Source organism: Leopardus geoffroyi, chromosome B4 (genome assembly GCF_018350155.1).
Source record: "Leopardus geoffroyi isolate Oge1 chromosome B4, O.geoffroyi_Oge1_pat1.0, whole genome shotgun sequence".
Classification (NCBI taxonomy): domain Eukaryota; kingdom Metazoa; phylum Chordata; class Mammalia; order Carnivora; family Felidae; genus Leopardus; species Leopardus geoffroyi.
In genome coordinates this window covers 81,072,275-81,088,433 of record NC_059341.1, presented here as the reverse complement: position 1 = coordinate 81,088,433, position 16,159 = coordinate 81,072,275, and the positions used below count along the sequence as shown (strand labels likewise).

General features: G+C 54.0%; 1 protein-coding gene and 1 long non-coding RNA gene across 2 annotated transcripts; one reads left to right on the top strand and one right to left on the bottom strand.

Moving 5' to 3' along the window:
• The first annotated feature begins 4,040 nt into the window (after positions 1 to 4,040).
• Positions 4,041 to 6,791, top strand: GPR84 (G protein-coupled receptor 84). The gene is made up of 2 exons (XM_045466816.1): positions 4,041 to 4,870; positions 5,378 to 6,791. Exon 2 carries the CDS (start codon positions 5,386 to 5,388, stop codon positions 6,568 to 6,570), a length of 1,185 nt encoding a protein of 394 aa, XP_045322772.1. The 5' UTR covers positions 4,041 to 4,870; positions 5,378 to 5,385; the 3' UTR covers positions 6,571 to 6,791.
• A 5,112-nt stretch (positions 6,792 to 11,903) lies between these two features.
• On the bottom strand, positions 11,904 to 15,863 carry LOC123592024. Its single transcript, XR_006709558.1, has 2 exons — positions 15,372 to 15,863; positions 11,904 to 13,415 (listed from the first exon to the last, which is right to left on the bottom strand). It is a non-coding gene; the product is annotated as an uncharacterized LOC123592024 (long non-coding RNA).
• Between the last annotated feature and the right edge of the window lie 296 nt (positions 15,864 to 16,159).

Here is a 16,159-nt window from a genome sequence, read left to right as displayed (position 1 = left end):
CCCCAGACTCAGACTCTCAATCTTTGCCCGCCGATATGGGAGCTATTCAACCGGAGATCTGTCTGCATGGTGAAGGGTAAGGGTACACGGGAAAGGAAGCCTGAAGGAGGGGTCCGGAAAGACGGGGGTGGGAGAAGGCAAGATCCAAAGCCTGTGCAAGGCGAGCAGAGGCTCCCAATACCACTCATCCCCACTCCCGCCCAGATCTAATGTAAACCTGGGCCCTGGGGAATCATTTCCAGTCCAGGTCTCAAGACTGTAGCCGGACTGTAGCCGGACTGTAGCCGCGGCAGTTGAGAATTCTCCACGACTCCACCACCAGGCGGCGCCAACGACATGGAAACGGAGTCTCCCCTAGGCTAAGACGCTCCTGTGGCACATGTGTCTCTAGATTCTGGAAAACAAGTCTAGATCCAGCCTCAGACAAAGGAAAGAATCCGGGCTTTTGTGCCTCTGATGGGAAACCCACGCCAGGAACACGCAAGGCATGGGAAGACGCTGGGACAGGGACTAGGCATCTGAGCTCTAGGCACTGCTGGGCCCCATATAGTGACCTTGAGTTAGTCCTTCCCCTCTCTGGACCTCAGTTTCCCCATATGCAAAATGAACAGCTTTGGGTCTCTTAAAAGTTCATTGAGACTTCATGTTCCGAGACTAAAGAACTGAGGCTATGCCATTTACAGATATGCAGGTATGCTAGAACACCTTCTCCTCTGGGTCCCCTACAGGTCTGTGGGACAGAGACGTGCACTCTGTTCAGCAGCCTGGCACATGATGTGGGGGAAGATGTTCTTTATTATCTCCAGAATTTAGCTCAGTCACACTCCCAAGAACAGTCCTGACTCTGTAACCCCTTCCCTCTAGCCCTGCTGGGTGGCAAGAAAGAAAGAAAGGCCAGACCAGAGCCCAGCATCTTCCCAAGGGTCCCCCTGAATTGCATCTCCTTTGCTCACTTCCCCCCTCCACCCACTTCCAGTTTTTCAGAGGAAAGGGGGAGGGAAGGTGAAATAAAGATTGTTAAAGAGGAAGGAAAGGGAGGGGCTCCGTCAGTTAAGTGTCCCACTTGTAGCTCAGGTCTCGATTTCTCCTTTCCTTGGAGCTGGCTTGGGATTCCCTCTCTCTCTCTCTCTCTCTCTCTCTCTCTGCCCTTCCCCCACACTCTCTCTCTTTCTCAAAATAAATAAATAAATAAATAAATAGGGGCACCTGGGTGGCTCAGTCAGTTCAGCATCCAACTCTTTTAAAAAAAAATTTTTAAGTTTATTTATTTAGAGAACCAGCAGGGATAGGGTGGGGGGCGGCGGGTGCACAGGAGCCATAGCAGGCTCTGTGCTGACAGCAGAGAGCCGGATGTGGGGCTCCAACTCACAAACTGTGAGATCATGACCTGAGCCTAAGTCGACCTGAGTCGAAGTCAGATGCTTAACCTGTTGAGCCACCCAGGCACCCCAAGCACGCATCTGACTCTTGATTTCGGCTCGGGTCGTGATCTCAGGGTCTGTGAGATAGAGCCCTGCATTGGGCACTGTGCATGGATCCTGCTAGGGATTCTCTCTCTCCCTCTGCCCCTCCCCTGCTCATTCCCTCTCTCTCTCTCTCTCTCTCTCTCAAAATAAGTGGACACACATTTTTTAAAAATAAATAAGTAACCAGACTTAAAAATATTAAAAAAAGAGAGAGAGAAGGAAAGGGAAATAGGGGCCTCCTGGGTTTGTCAGCTATGAAGCTGGGGGTGGGAGTTCACTGTGGGTTTAGAAATGGAATCCAACAAGTTTAGGATGGTTAGGTTTTTGTGTTTCGTTTCTTCAGGCCATCTAGCTTAAAAAAAAAAAAAAAAAAAAAGCAGAGACTGGAGATCCAGAAGTCCAAGTCCAAGAGGCAAGAGTGGTCCTATAAGAGAGAGGGTGGAGAAAAGCAGGGGCTGGATCACACGTGGGGATAGAGATGGAGGCTAGAAGAGACTAGAATGAGGAGGGCTGAGATACATACCTCTAGCCTGGTTTAAAACTGAATTCATGTGGGGCGCCTGGGTGGCGCAGTCGGTTAAGCGTCCGACTTCAGCCAGGTCACGATCTCGCGGTCCGGGAGTTCGAGCCCCGCGTCGGGCTCTGGGCTGATGGCTCAGAGCCTGGAGCCTGTTTCCGATTCTGTGTCTCCCTCTCTCTCTGCCCCTCCCCCGTTCATGCTCTGTCTCTCTCTGTCCCAAAAATAAATAAACGGGAAAAAAAAAAAAAAAACTGAATTCATGATTCACCCCGTTCCCTAAGCCTGCTGCTCTGCCTATTTATTCCCTATCTTCCTGATGCAAAGCACCACCAGCCACTGGGAAAACTGGGAATCAGCCTAGTCTTCCCTCTTCCTAACCCTTCATCCACTAAAGCACTAAATAAATCCTCTTACCCGGTTAATTTGACCTCTTACTGACCCATGGATCCTGATCATTGTTCTGTATACCCACAGCCACTGCCCTAACCAGGACTGGCTACGTAGCTCGTGGTCCCAGTGCAAGAGGAAAAAGCAGGACTTCTTGTTCAAAATGGATCTTAAGACAGTGTGGAGTGTTAAGCCAACCCCAGCCCCTTGTAAGTGCAGGGCCCCGTGTGATCACATATGTGGCATGTCTTTGAAGCTAGCCCTGGCCCCAGCTCAGGCTCTGCCTCGCTCTTGTCTGAACTGGTGCCTCTTTACTGGTCTCTCTCACTGCTGGCCTGCACGCTTTCACTCCTTACTCACAGCTTCTTGAGTGCAAACCTCCCTATGGCCTCCAGGATACAACCCCAGCTCCTCACACGATGCACAAGGACCTCCTCCACCCCCGTCCTGCTCACTTGTCCAGGATCTTCTCTGTTGCTCCCTCCCTCCCAGTATTTGTTCACCTCGACCTAAACCTCTGCGACTCTATGCATCCTGTTCCCTTTGCCCCGAATGTCCTTCTACTTACCTCCCTCCAAAAAACTGTTCATTATTCAAAACCCAGCTCAGCTATCTCTCTGTGAACGCTTTCCTGACCTTCTCCTTGGCGATTTCGCTCCTTTAAGTCGCTGCTACCCTTTAGAGTAAGGGTTGGTAAACTTTTTCTTAAGTGGCCAGACAGTAAATATTATAGGTTGTGCAGGCCAAGAGGCAAAACTGAGGGAGGGTATTATGTAGGTACTTATACAACCATTTAAAATGGAACCATTTGAAAGTGGGGGAAAAAAAAACATTCTTGGCTCATGGCCCCTACAAAAACAGACGGTGGTGGGGCGGGCAGCGTGCCTGGGTAGCTCAAGTCAGTCTTGATTTCGGTTCAGGTCATGATCTCACAGTCCATGGGATTGAGCTCTGTCTGCACAGACAGCAGGGAGCCTGCTTGGGATTCTCTCTCTCTCCCTCTTTTTCTGCCTCTCCCCATGCTGGCGCTCTCTCTCTCTCTCTCAAAAATAAGTAAACTGGGGAGCCTGGGTGGCCCAGTCAGTTAAGTGTCCGGCTTCGGCTCAGGTCATGATCTCACGGCTTGTGAGTTTGAGTCCCGCGTCTGGCTCTGTGCTGACAGCTCGGAGCCTGGAGCCTGCTTCGGTTTCTGTGTCTCCTTCTCTCTCTGCCCCTCCCCCACTTGTTCTCTGTCTCTCAAAGATAAATAAATGTAAGAAAATTTTTTTAATAAAATAAAAAAAATAAGTAAATAAACAAACATTAAAAAAAAAAAAAAAAAAACAGATGTGGGGGCGCCAGGCTGGCTTAGTCAGAAGAACATGCCACTCTTGATCTCAGGGGTCATGAATTCAAGCCCCACACTGGGCATAGAGCTTACTTAAAAAAACAAAAACAGGGGCTCCCGGGGTGGCTCAGTCGGTTAAACGTCCCACTTCGGCTCAGGTCATGATCTCATCATCCATGAGTTCGAGCCCCACATCGGGCTCTGTGCTGACAGTTCAGAGCCTGGAGCCTGTTTCGGATTCTGTGTCTCCCTCTCTCTCTGACCCTCCCCCGTTCATGCTCTGTCTCTCTCTGTCTCAAAAATAAATGAACGTTTAAAAACAAAAACAAAAACAAAACCGATGACAGCCCAGATTTGGTCCATAAGCCAAAGTTTGCTGACCCCTTAGAGAATCAATTAAGCATTTATAGATCTATATATCTGTGTCCCTTGCTAGACTATGTGCAAGCCCATGTGTCACAACTTCTTGTATCCCTAGAGTCTATCTCAGAGTCTTGTGCATAGTAGGCCCTCAGCACGTGTTTGTTGAGTGAACAGATGAATGAATGAACGATTGAACGGCGGCCTGTGCTCCTGTGGGGAATGAAGCCAGAATCCCAGATACTTCTTTTCTCACCTTTTTTCACCTGGCTCCTTTTATCAGATGTGTTAGGGTATCACATGGGACCCCCTGATTTGAACCGTCTCTGAGTCCTGGAGAGAAGAAAGGCAGTGCTCCTTCCTGACAAACGCAAGGCTTCCGGGGCATCGAGAATTGCTCCTGGAACTTGGTCTTCTCTTTGGCCCCTAGAGAAGTGGCCCAGGTCTTCTGATGGCCTGTCTCCCTGTCCAGACAATTCTTGGCCATGAGCTTGTAGGTGTCCTGCTATGCAAAGAGGGGAGAGAAACACCTTCGTCTTTAGCAAGGAGCGAAACAGCTTTGATGTAAGTAGCAGGGGATTTTCACCAGAGAAGCCCAGATTGCACTAGCCGAAGCAAAATGAGTAGGACTGAAGAGAAGGGAGGAAGTGGCTGAGGTTGAGAAACTGGGGAGTTTCTTATCCGTTCAGTCTAGTTTATTAATAGGAGACACACGACCATGTCCTGGAGCCTGACCGCCCACCAGAAAAGACTACTCAAGTGAGTTGGACTTCTTCCACTGGAGTGAGAATTGAAGGCTGGGAGACTCAGGTGAGTACTTTTGTGGTGGGTGTACTTTTACTCTGTCTCCTCATGTCCCGGGTGATGAAAAAAACAAAACGAAACAACAAAAGACCTGAGACCTGCGTGTGTGTAGCAGACAAGGGCAGAGGGGACCAGTAGCATCCTGAATAGAGGTAGGGAGTTCCTGGGTGGTCTTAGGGGAAAGAGAAAAGATTAAAAAGTCAGAGGGCACCGAGGTTACTGAGAACATCTGGATGGATATTGAAGAGGCCTGGAGTTTGGAGTGGGCGGACACCAAAAGATATTTAGAGAAGAATTTGGGGGAAATCTTTGAGAATGGGAGAGGACCGAGAGAGCCGAAGGAGGGGGGTTGGGGATCTCAGGAAAGGTTGGGGATGAAGAGGCCTGGGAATGGCTCAGGAGGCTGGCAAGCCTGTGAAAAAGCTCAGGCGTCCAGGGCCCCAGAGCCGTCCAAGAGACCTAAGTTCAAGGCGCGGTTCTGACTCCTTCTTCCCCTCGCACTCTCCTCTTCAGCCTCCATCATGTGGAACACCTCCGAAGCCAACTTCTCCTGCTACCATGAGTCCGTACTGGGCTATCGTTATGTTGCAGTTAGCTGGGGGGTGGTGGTAGCTGTCACAGGCACCGTGGGCAACGTCCTCACCCTGCTGGCCTTGGCCATCCAGCCCAAGCTCCGCACCCGCTTCAACCTGCTCATCGCCAACCTCACAGTGGCCGATCTGTTGTACTGCACCCTTCTCCAGCCCTTCTCTGTGGACACCTACCTCCACCTGCACTGGCGCACCGGCGCCACCTTCTGCAGGGTCTTTGGACTCCTCCTCTTTGCATCCAACTCCGTCTCCATCCTGACCCTCTGCCTTATTGCCCTGGCACGCTACCTCCTCATTGCCCACCCTAAGCTCTTTCCCCGAGTTTTCAGTGCCAAGGGGATGGTGCTGGCCCTGGTGAGTACCTGGGTGGTAGGCGTGGCCAGCTTCGCCCCTCTCTGGCGCATCTACATCTTGGTGCCTGTAGTCTGCACCTGCAGCTTTGACCGCATCCGAGGCCGGCCCTACACCACCATCCTCATGGGCATCTACTTTGTGCTGGGGCTCAGCAGCGTCGGCATCTTCTACTGGCTCATCCACCGGCAAGTGAAGCGAGCAGCACAGGCGCTGGATCAGTATAAGCAGTCAAGTATCCACTCCAACCATGTGGCTGGGACACATGAGGCCACACCTGGTCGTTTCCAGGAGCTGGACAGCGGGCGGGCATCAGGAAGGCCCAGCGAGGGGATTTCGTCCGAGCCGGTCAGTGCTGCCACCACCCAGACCCTGGAAGGGGACTCATCAGAGGTGGAGGACCATCCCAGCAGGGAGGTAGGTCAGCAGGCGGCAGAGAAAAGCCATCCAGAAGCACCTGCCAAGAGCAGGCCGACCAAAAGAGCCCAAAGAACTCAGGACTCTCCGTCAGAGTTTGGGAAGGTGACCCGGATGTGTTTCGCCGTGTTCCTCTGCTTCGCTCTGAGCTACATCCCCTTCTTGCTGCTCAACATCCTGGATGCCAGGGTCCGCGCTCCTCGGGTTGCCCACATGCTCGCCGCCAACCTCACCTGGCTCAACGGTTGCATCAACCCTGTGCTCTATGCAGCCATGAACCGTCAGTTCCGCCAAGCCTACGGCTCCATTCTAAGACGAGGGCCCCAGAGTTTCCGTAGGCTCCGTTAGAACTGTGTTCCCCAGTCACCAGGATCCAGCACTGTCTCCTCCAGAACAGAGCTAAAGTGGCCAGCTGGTAGGGGAGCAGACGCAAGGAAGGCCTGTGGGCATTTTCACAGACAACTTCCCCCCATCCCCAAACCAGGCTTCTCCATCCCTTGATCGATGCTTCAGCTCGAGGCTGCCCAAGATGCATTATTAATTATTAATAAATGAATTCGATCCTTCTAGGGCTCAGATGTGGTCTTTGGGGAATAGTAGGCCAGGACCGGTGTGCAGCTGGAACCTAACAGTTGAGGGTTTGGGTAACCTAGGTCACGGCAAGGTTGGGAAGCAGAGGGCCTAGGACACAGCTTTCAGCTGAGGGGTTTACGGGCATAAAACATGTGAGTTGGTTTAAGAGGATCCACCTGTCTTTTCATTTAACTTCCCAGAAATGGCTCCTGCCCCTAACTACTGCTGCCAGGATCGGCACCCCCAGTCCCCTAATCCCCGCAAACAGGTTTATTCAGCTCAGAAAAGTTTTGTAATCCAGCTTTTTTTTTTTTTTAATGCTTATTTATTTTTGAGACAGAGAGAGACAGAGCATGAGTGGGGGAGGGGCAGAGAGAGAGGGAGACACAGAATCCCAAGCAGGCTCCAGGCTCTGAGCTGTCAGCACGGAGCCCGACGGGGGGATCGAACTCACATCCCGGGAGATCATGACCTGAGCCGAGGTCGGAAGCTCAACCGACTGAGCCACCCAGGCACCCTGTAATCCAGCTTTGATAGCCACACTCCTGTGAGTCCAACGCCCTGGCCCTTGTCCTAGCTGAAGAGAATGGTCATGGGAGAGGATCCCCTGCTCCGTGGACATGAACTGAGCTTAGCTGAGGCAATGGCAGAGAGGGGTTCCGGCCGCCCTAGCAGTGACACCAGTCAGACCTAAATCAACCCAAGTCCTGGCCCCTCACTTCCCCCTGACTTGTTCTTGTCATCCTGGGTTATGAGAGCAGAACAGAGACTCTAGTTAACAGGGCTCAGGGGTCCAGCTGAGGGGAGACCATGTTCCCTTCCTCTAGCACGACCAACATCCTGTCACCCTAGTCAGCACCCGTGTGAACTTAAAGAAAGCACCTGTGGCCACCAGGTGACGCTGGTTCTCTGTGTTTCCTTGTTGAGGACCGAAGGTGTCAGAGGGACCGGGAGGCCACAGACCGCCTCCCACCCAGCCAGCAAGGGCAAAGACCCAGAGATCTGCACCCCTTTCCCCCCTCCCCCCAAAGCTTAAGCGGGAAAGTAAAGAATTAGACATTTATGATTACTCATGAGATATTTCTTGTCTATTTGGTTGGAAATGGGGGGAGCAGGTGGGCACTGGGCAAGCACTGGAATGTAAGAGTCATGTAGACAGTACCGCTGCTCTGGCTACACGCTGTCCCCTCCCTGCTCCCAAGTCCATGGTTTGGAGGGAACAAAGTGAAGTCCAGAGGGATTCAGACGAGCGCAGAAAGAACCATAGGTCAAGGTGGACAGATCAATGTCCTCACATTCAACCCACTTCCAAGTCCCAGGAATCCTGTGTCCTAACGCAGAACACGTGCTTCTGAGAGTTCTTCTTCCAAAGAACAAAGATCACACAGCAGCCTCAAAACTGAGTCAAGTTCAGGGTGCTGAGGCAGGGGCCCAGACAGGTGGGGTGAACAGCAGGACCAATAAAGAACATCAGCTTGGGAATGTAGAGACAAGGGTTCTCGTCAAGGCTCTCTGATAATTAGCTCTTTGAAGGTGAGCAGGACCCTGGACCACCTGAACCACAGGCTTTATCCCGGGTGCAAAGTTGGGGGTGGGGCGCAGTCTTACCACGTGCCCCGTGCTGTCCTAAACCCTGTAAATATATTCTTTCATGTAATTCGTACAAATTTTACCATTAAGTATCTGTTACAATCTCATTCTCACAAGTGAACAAATCGGAGCACAAATAGTTCAAGCAATTTGTCCAGCTGGGAAGTAGTATGACCATGACTTGAGGGCAGAGAGTCTCGCTTCAGCCCACATGCCTAACCACTACACGACAGCTGCCTTCCTAAAACTAGAATCAAGTTACCAGATAATTCCTAAAAGTGCTTCCTGCTCCACCCTTCTAAGATTCTGGAAGCTGGCAATTCTCTGAAGGTCTGTAAAAGGGTTCACTTTTCATATTCCTTGAAGGCAGTTCACAAGCGTTGGCAAGTAGAAAGGAGCAGCAACAGAGACTGAAGTTAGACCTAAGGAGGGACTTCCCAATTCTCAGTCGCTGGGAAAAAATGACTCACGGGGCACAGGAGGAAACCCTGGAGTCTGAGACCAGAGAGGTCAGATATTAGCAGGAACACAACCCCCTCCTCTCTCACCCTCGACGCCCTCCCCGCCCCCACCCGCCTCTAGTTTCAACAAACAACTTAGGAAAAAGAGGCGGAGGAAAAGCAAGGCGGTCTCTCAGTCTTTCTCATGCGGGTGTGCGTGGCGCGTCCGTGTCCACGCGCGAGGTCCTTCGTGGGGCGGCGCTCACGCGTGTCTCGGGGAAGTGTGTGCACTTGGGGGCCCTCATGAGTGGGAGTCAGTGTCTGTCTCTCTTGGTCTCTTTATCTCTGTCAGTCCCCGGCGCGAGCCGGATCTCTAATCGCTGACTTCCTGACGCTATCTCTCGCGGCTTCTCTTTGTCTCTCTGCATCTGTCCGTCTCTCCTGTAGGCTGTCTTCGTCTCTGGTACCTCCGTTATCGCCTTTTTTCTCCTCAACTCCTCTCTCTCCCTCCTCGCCCTCTCCCCGTCGCCCCTCCCCGCTCTCCCCGCGCCCCCTCCCCGGTCCCCCGCCCGGGCAGCGCTCGCTCGCTCGCACGCTCTCTCTCTTTCGCTGTCTCTCACCGGCAGATTTATGGTCAGCCCAGGGCTTCTCATTGGCCAGGCGCTGACAGGACTTGATTTAACGCCTCCTCTCATTGGCTGAGCTTGACAGGCCGATTTACGAGTCACTCCACCATTGGCCAAACAGCCTTGGCCCTGATTTATGGCTCGGTGGCTTCGGGGAAGAGGGGGGGCGCAGCGGGGGAGTCAGGATGCCCCTCCCCTCGCCAAAGCTTCGGTCTCCCTCTCCTCTGCTTGCTCCCCTTGCTCTCCTCCCCTCGAGGAACCGCACTCACTGTACCTGTTCCTCGAGCCCCCCCTCCTCTCTGCTCTTTCATCCCCCAGGGAGGAGAATTGGGGTGTGGTGATGGTGGGGGGGGGATCCCCAGCAGAGGATGGGGTCTGGAGGGGTAAATATAGGCAGGGGGGGCGAATCTGAGGGGTAGGGGTGGGGTGAGCGTAGAGTAGGGAGAGAAGATTGAGAAGGGAGAGAGAATGAACTGAAGAGTGAAGCGGGGAAACTGAGGGGATGAAAGGGGTGACGGGAATAAAAGGAAGCCTGGGGAGAAAGGGGAGACTGAGGGACAGAAAGAAGGGGCTCTGAAGAGAAAAAAGGAAGGGCTGAAAAGAGGGCGCATTTGAAGGGGCAACGGGGCTGAAGCGGGTGGGGGGGGGGCGCGGGGGGCGGCGGAGCGGTGGGAGGGGGGGGAGATCCGAGAACTGAGAGACTTCTTTTCAAACCTCGCTATCCAGACTGTTGCATAAGAGACTGAAATTTCCCTTCAGACAATAGCTCTGAAGAGGCAGAGGCTTAGAGGAGCAAAGGTGCAATAAGAGAGGGGAGAGAGAGGGGCAGGGAAAGAGAACTGAAAAGTAACGGGGAAGAAACTGGAGAGAAGGATGGAGAACTAATAGAGAAGACAGAGCTAAGGTTGGTTTTTATGGGGTGGGGGGTGGGGTGTAGTGAGAGAAGCCAAATCCCCAGAGGAACGACTGAGAGAAGCCTACTCCTCCTCTCTAGAAAGACCCATAGGCGCCTGCAAGGGGCGGGGGATGGGGGGGGGGTGGAGGGCAAGTCCCACGCCTCCCCCAGGAGACGTTCTACCTCAAGGCTGCGGTGGGCTCCCCTTTCCCTACACCTCACTCCTCCCCCTTGCCCACCACCCCAGTTAAATTTATGAGTTCAGGGCTGGCCTTCAGGAATTAGGAATATTTATGCTTCTTTGAGAGTGAGGTTTGCAAGGTGATAAATAAGGGGCCATGGGGGGGTGCAGCTGGGGGCTCCTATTTTTAGCGTGGCCACTTTCCCAAGGCCCCCACCCACCAATTCCCTCTCATCCTGAGCCAGAGAAGGGAGCACCGAGGGAGGTGGGGAATGGGTTTCAGATATCAGGAAGGGGGTCTGGACTGCCCTGGAGAGCCCCTCAGAGGACTGCAGATCTTTGCAGCAGAAAGGATTGAAGGCAGATGGGGGAGGAACTTTCCAAGTGTCCTGGCATTCTTATAGCCCCTGGAGTGCAGTTACACCATTTCTGCAGAAGATGGAGAGAAGTGGGGAGAAGCCAGTTTCCCCTCTGCCCCCCTAAGCTCAGTTGCTGAGAAATGGAGGAGAGGAGCCAGGAAATTCACAGGCAGGTTTCTCTGGCAATTCACGTCCCTCACAGGGAGAGGAAGATTTGAAATCCCCCCGCCTCTCCCCGACCCCAGACCACAGCCTGGGTCCCTGGGAAAGGAGGCTAGGAATGTGGGGCTCAGGGCATCTCCTAGGAGTCTCAGCCCCCAACCTGTCCACCCCCACTGCTGGCTGAGAATTAAAAACAGCCAGTAGTCCTTGATACTCCCTGCCCTGGGCCTCCAGGAAATGAGGGAGGGAGAGGATCTGTCCTGTGATCCACATACCTTCTCCAGCCCCTTAGCTCCAAGGACCATGTGTTTGTGACCCCCAGCCCAGTCAGAAGGCTTACTCTGGGCTTGGATAAGTAGTGAACAAAGATAGAGGTCAGTAATATGGGGGGTGGGGGAGTATCTAAAGAGAACAGAGAGAGCTGGAGAAGAGGTGCCCCCCCCCACAACACTGTGCCCTCCATCCACTGTGGCTTTAGTAAGGATGGCCACCGTGCGTGCACAAAAGCGCACACACTAGACTCTGCTGCGTGGAGTGGGAAAAGGGAGGGAGAGAAGGGTCTAGACTGGCCCTTTAAGAGCCACTTAGGGTCAGAAAGCCTGGGCTACAGAAAGGGGAAGGAGCTGATGTCAGAAGACGGATGGGCAGCAAGATGGGGATTGATGCTAATGGGGGAGTTAAAGCTAAGTACCCAGACACTCAGAGGGCAGAACTGCAGATCTGTCTTCCTTATGCTCACCACCACCCCCCCCAAACCAAGGCTGTAAATCTGCCTTCTCAATTGGGGGAAGGGGGAGTGAGGAAAAACGAGATGCTCTCTTTTCCCTTTTCCTGTTTTTTTTCCCCATCCGCCATCCCCCATGCACCATCCGCCATCCCCCACCCCACTTCTTTTGTCCTCTCCCAATCCATGACCCTTTGCCACTAAAATTTCCAAACGTGTGGCTTTCCACAGGAATTGAGACAGTGATTTCAGCTTGTAGAAGGAAACTGCGAGAAGGTCTCCTTCACCAAATCCCGGGTGGGAATGGGTTGGCGGGATTGTGGTGAGAGGCCAGGAGGCTGGAAACACCCAGTTGCCTCAGTTTCTCTTCCTCCCAGCCTCTTCTCACTTGGGGATAACTCTGGCGGCCTTCTCCCAGGACAGGAGGGTAAAGAGGCAGGAAGCAGGATATCGGGTGCCAGGAGCTGGAATGGGTGTGAGAGCTTCAGAGTTGAGTTTGTGGAGCCCTCCGACGCACTGAGGTGCTAGACTCGGTGCTAGACGGGCTCGTGGGCCTCCAAGGGCAGCTAGGGGAGCTGCAGCTGTCCACGGAAAGATACATGGGCTGGTTTCTCGGAAACTCCTGGATCATACCGTTCCCTCTCCTTGCCCACATACCCTGCCTGCTGAGTAGAGACGATTTCTGGCCAATAGTCTCTTTATTGTAAAGGCAGGGTCCAGCTGCTCCTCACAACCTCTCAGGAGGCAGTTGGGGATCTCAGGGAGGAAGGTCTCCTCAGAGGGGTTGGAGCTAATAACCCTTGGGGGGACCCATGTCTTCCCTCGCTTTCAGGTAAGCCTGGATCTCCCATCTTCCAGGATCTGGAAGGACCTTTCTTTCTCTCTACTGGCAATCAGGGCCTGTTCTGGAGAAGTCCTTCTGTATTAGAGGCCTGCATCTCATCGGTTGCAGTTATACACCTGAACTCCTTTCTAGTCCTGGAAACAACTGCTGCCTGATTGCTTCTGGTTCCCGAATCTTCCTCTGTACGCATAAGAGAATGACCCTGAGATGTCAGTCTCCTCCCTTCCCTCTTCCCGGGTTTTCCCTCAGAGGCCTAAAATCACCCCGAGGCCATCCTCTCTCTGTTTCCTAACTCTTCAGGGACAAGGGAGAGAGCAAGGCTGGAGTGAGAAAAGTTGGGGGTTGTGAGCCGAAGCCATCAGAACCCAGGCTTCCAGCCTCCCAGCATCTGGCCAAGCACTCCCTCCCATCCCAGGGAGGTCAGCCACTGCCCTCAGCCCTGCGCTCTGGCTGCCTCTCTGTCCTGATGATAAATCCTGTCTTTGTCTCCCCTCCAACCTGGGGCCCCAGGCGGCTGGGGGGTCAGAGGCTGGGGGAGGGGTCGCGGTGGAGGGGGGAGAGACACAAGAGTGGGAGGAGAAGATGGACAGGAGCAGCTGGTGAGCAGGCACTGGGGGTGGGCGGCCAGGGGTTGGGGCCTCTTGATGCTACGGATCCCGACTGCACATTCCAGCAGGCCAGCATTCTGAGCAAGAAAGCCAGGATTCTTAAGATGCGGAAGGACCTTGGGAATGGCCCCCGGGAAATCAGAAACACTGGGACACGGGGTTGCTGTGGGGTTCTTCAAGGAAGGAGGCTGCTGAAAGAAATGGGTGAATGAGAACCTGTCCCCACCACCGACCCCTACACAAATGTGCTGTGCACTCAACACACTGAGACAGACAGACAGACACTCATGCGCACACACACCCAAGATTTATGACCCATCAGCATGAGGGAGCCGGAGCCCAGGAGAGCCAGCCTGCCCCTTGGCTGGCCCCTCCCCAGCTGTCTCCTCTTGCTGTCAGTTTCCTATCTCCATCTCTCCATTCTGTTTCTCGGCTCCCAGGCTGGTTGTTCTTTCCTGGTTTCTCCCACTCTCCCAGTTCCTTATGCTGGCTTTCTGCTAACTCTCAGACTCTGCCTGTTTGTCAGTCATTTTTCTCTTTCGTTGTGCTTCTCGATCTTATTCCCCCCTCTCCGATTTCCTTGGACTCTCCATCCGTCCTGCCTCTGCTTCTCTTCAGCCCCACTACCTCACTGCCACCCCAGAGCCTCAGAGTAGAGGCTCTGAATGAGTGCCTGCTTTGGTGGGAGGTCTGGGACCATACTGTGTTAGGATATGGGGTGGAAGGGGGGACAGGGAAGCCAGATGACCAAGGAGACTAGCTCAACTAAGGGAGGAAAAGTAAAGATGAGAAGGAAGAGAGAAAAGCTGCAGAAGGGCAAACACTAAAGAGAGGAGGGTAAGGACTAAAGGTTCCCTGTAAGTGTATTTTGGGTCAGTGTGAATGGGAGGAGCTGAGGGGCATCTACTGAGTCATACAGATCCAGCAACTGGATCTGGAGACTCAGCCAGAGAAACAAAGATGTGAGGTCCAGCAGGCAGCCACAGTTCTGGGTTCTCTCACCTACCCGAGAAGGTCTCACAGACCTCTTTTCCCCTGCAGACAGTCTTGGAGTGCCGGTTCCCTCCCCACTCACCTCCTCCTCCCCTAACACCTCCCCTCCCCACCAGTGACATCAGCTGTGGCTGCCGCTGTCCTCAGCCCTGCTGATGTACTCTCCCATGGGTGAGAGAGAGGCCAGTCACCTCTGCCCCACCCACTCATTCCCTGTCCAGGAGCTGGGGCTTAAACATGCCAGCACCCTAGGGTGAGAGGAGGAGGAGGAGGAGGAGGAGGAGGGAGTCTGTACCAGGAAGCCATCTGCAGGACATGGGGGATAAAAGAGGGGGGCATGGGCACCAGGGGAAGGGAGAGAAGCTGGAGGGGGGCACTTGAGGAAGAGGGACTGTAGCACTAAATCACCCTGTGGGGGGGCTCCCTCTGCCCGAGCTCAGTGGGGTGGGTAGAGGATAGACATTTGGGGAGGGGGGGGGGAAGAAGAATGGGGAATCGCCACATCTGGCAGGCAGGTGTCTGGCACTGTTCAGGCTGCAGTCACTTTCCCAGCCAAAGGGGAGGAAGGGGGAGAGGGGAGGAGGGGCTTCCCAGGGTTCCCTGGGGAAGAAGGGAAAGCTTACAAAACAAGAGACCCAGCATCAGAGACCAATGGAGGGAAATGATCAGACCCCTGTCCCCGGTTTCTCTGCGTTAGTCAGTGCTGGAGAAGGGTTTGCTCATAGTCCTGGAAGAAAGCTGCTGGCCAAGGGACTGGGTAGGCCAGGGCAGGCCGGGGCACCAGAGTTCCATTCCTCGTGGGAAACAGAGGAGGCAGGAAAAGTTCAAACGAGGCCAGGCTGGGGAAACAAACTCAGAGCATTTCAAGTTTGAGATACAGCTCCATTCTCCACACTGTCACTGATCAGCAACCCCTCAACGCTCGCACTGACCTGCCTTCCCCTCCCCGCCCCCCCAACCAGGGTCAACGCTGGGTGGTGGTAAGTAGAAAGGTTAGGATGGTAAGGCCGGACACTGCTTCCTCCCCGTCTCAGACAGGCAACACCAAAGATCCCTAGCCCTCATCCAGCCCCCGCTCCGCCCGCCACCCCATACCCCAACTTTCAATCCAGGACTACAGAGGTGATAACCCAAGCGTTTTCTTTTTTTTCTACCTGCTGAGGGGGGATTCTGGGCACAGGTGCCCCACAGCTGACGAGCTTAACTGCCAGGTTCTCATACAGCAGGCAAGACTGGACAACTCGGTTTCATGTCTTGATGCTGGAGAGGCTCTTCCCACTCCCATCACCTTCCTTCCCTCCTCCTTTCCCGAGGTCCTAATGTGGTCTCTCTGGCTTACTCCTGGGATTGAAGGCCCATCTTACGAGCTGTAGAGGTGACTGAGGAGACCCTTCAAAACTGCAGTGCGGAGGAGGGCTCCCCACGCTCCCCCCTCCTTAAAATCCTGCGGAGGAAGGGGGAAAGAAAACCAAAGCATTCTCCTGTCGCCGCGGCAACCATAAAACCCCCAGCTAAATCCATCTTGTGAGCTCACCGCCCCATTAAGATGCAGGGCCAGGCTCTGAGCCAGCCCAGCCACATTCATTTGTGCGAATAAAGGTGGAGGAGGGGGAGGGGAGCAGGCTCTGGAGGGACGGGGAAATGGCGAGAAGAGGTTATTTACACCACCGTCCTGACCTTCTGGAGCAGCGCTGGCTCCGATAAATAACCCGCTCAGCGCCATTTCAGAGCAGGAGTGGGAGGTGCAGGAAGGGAGCAGGGGCTGAGGAGAGCCCCCACGCAGGTGCGCGTCTCCGGGTTACTAATGGCTGAGGCGGGAGCCGGCAGCTGGCTTTGGGGGGGGGGGGGGGAGCGCTCGGTTCCCCAGGACTCCCACTGAGAAAATACCACCCCCACCCCACCCCTGGCGCCAATTTCCAGGCGAGGGGACGGAGGGATGCCA

What these genes read in the sequence shown, in the direction of transcription:
- GPR84 (XM_045466816.1), top strand. Translation starts at nt 5,386, where the DNA reads ATGTGGAACACCTCCGAAGCCAACTTCTCCTGCTACCATGAGTCCGTA.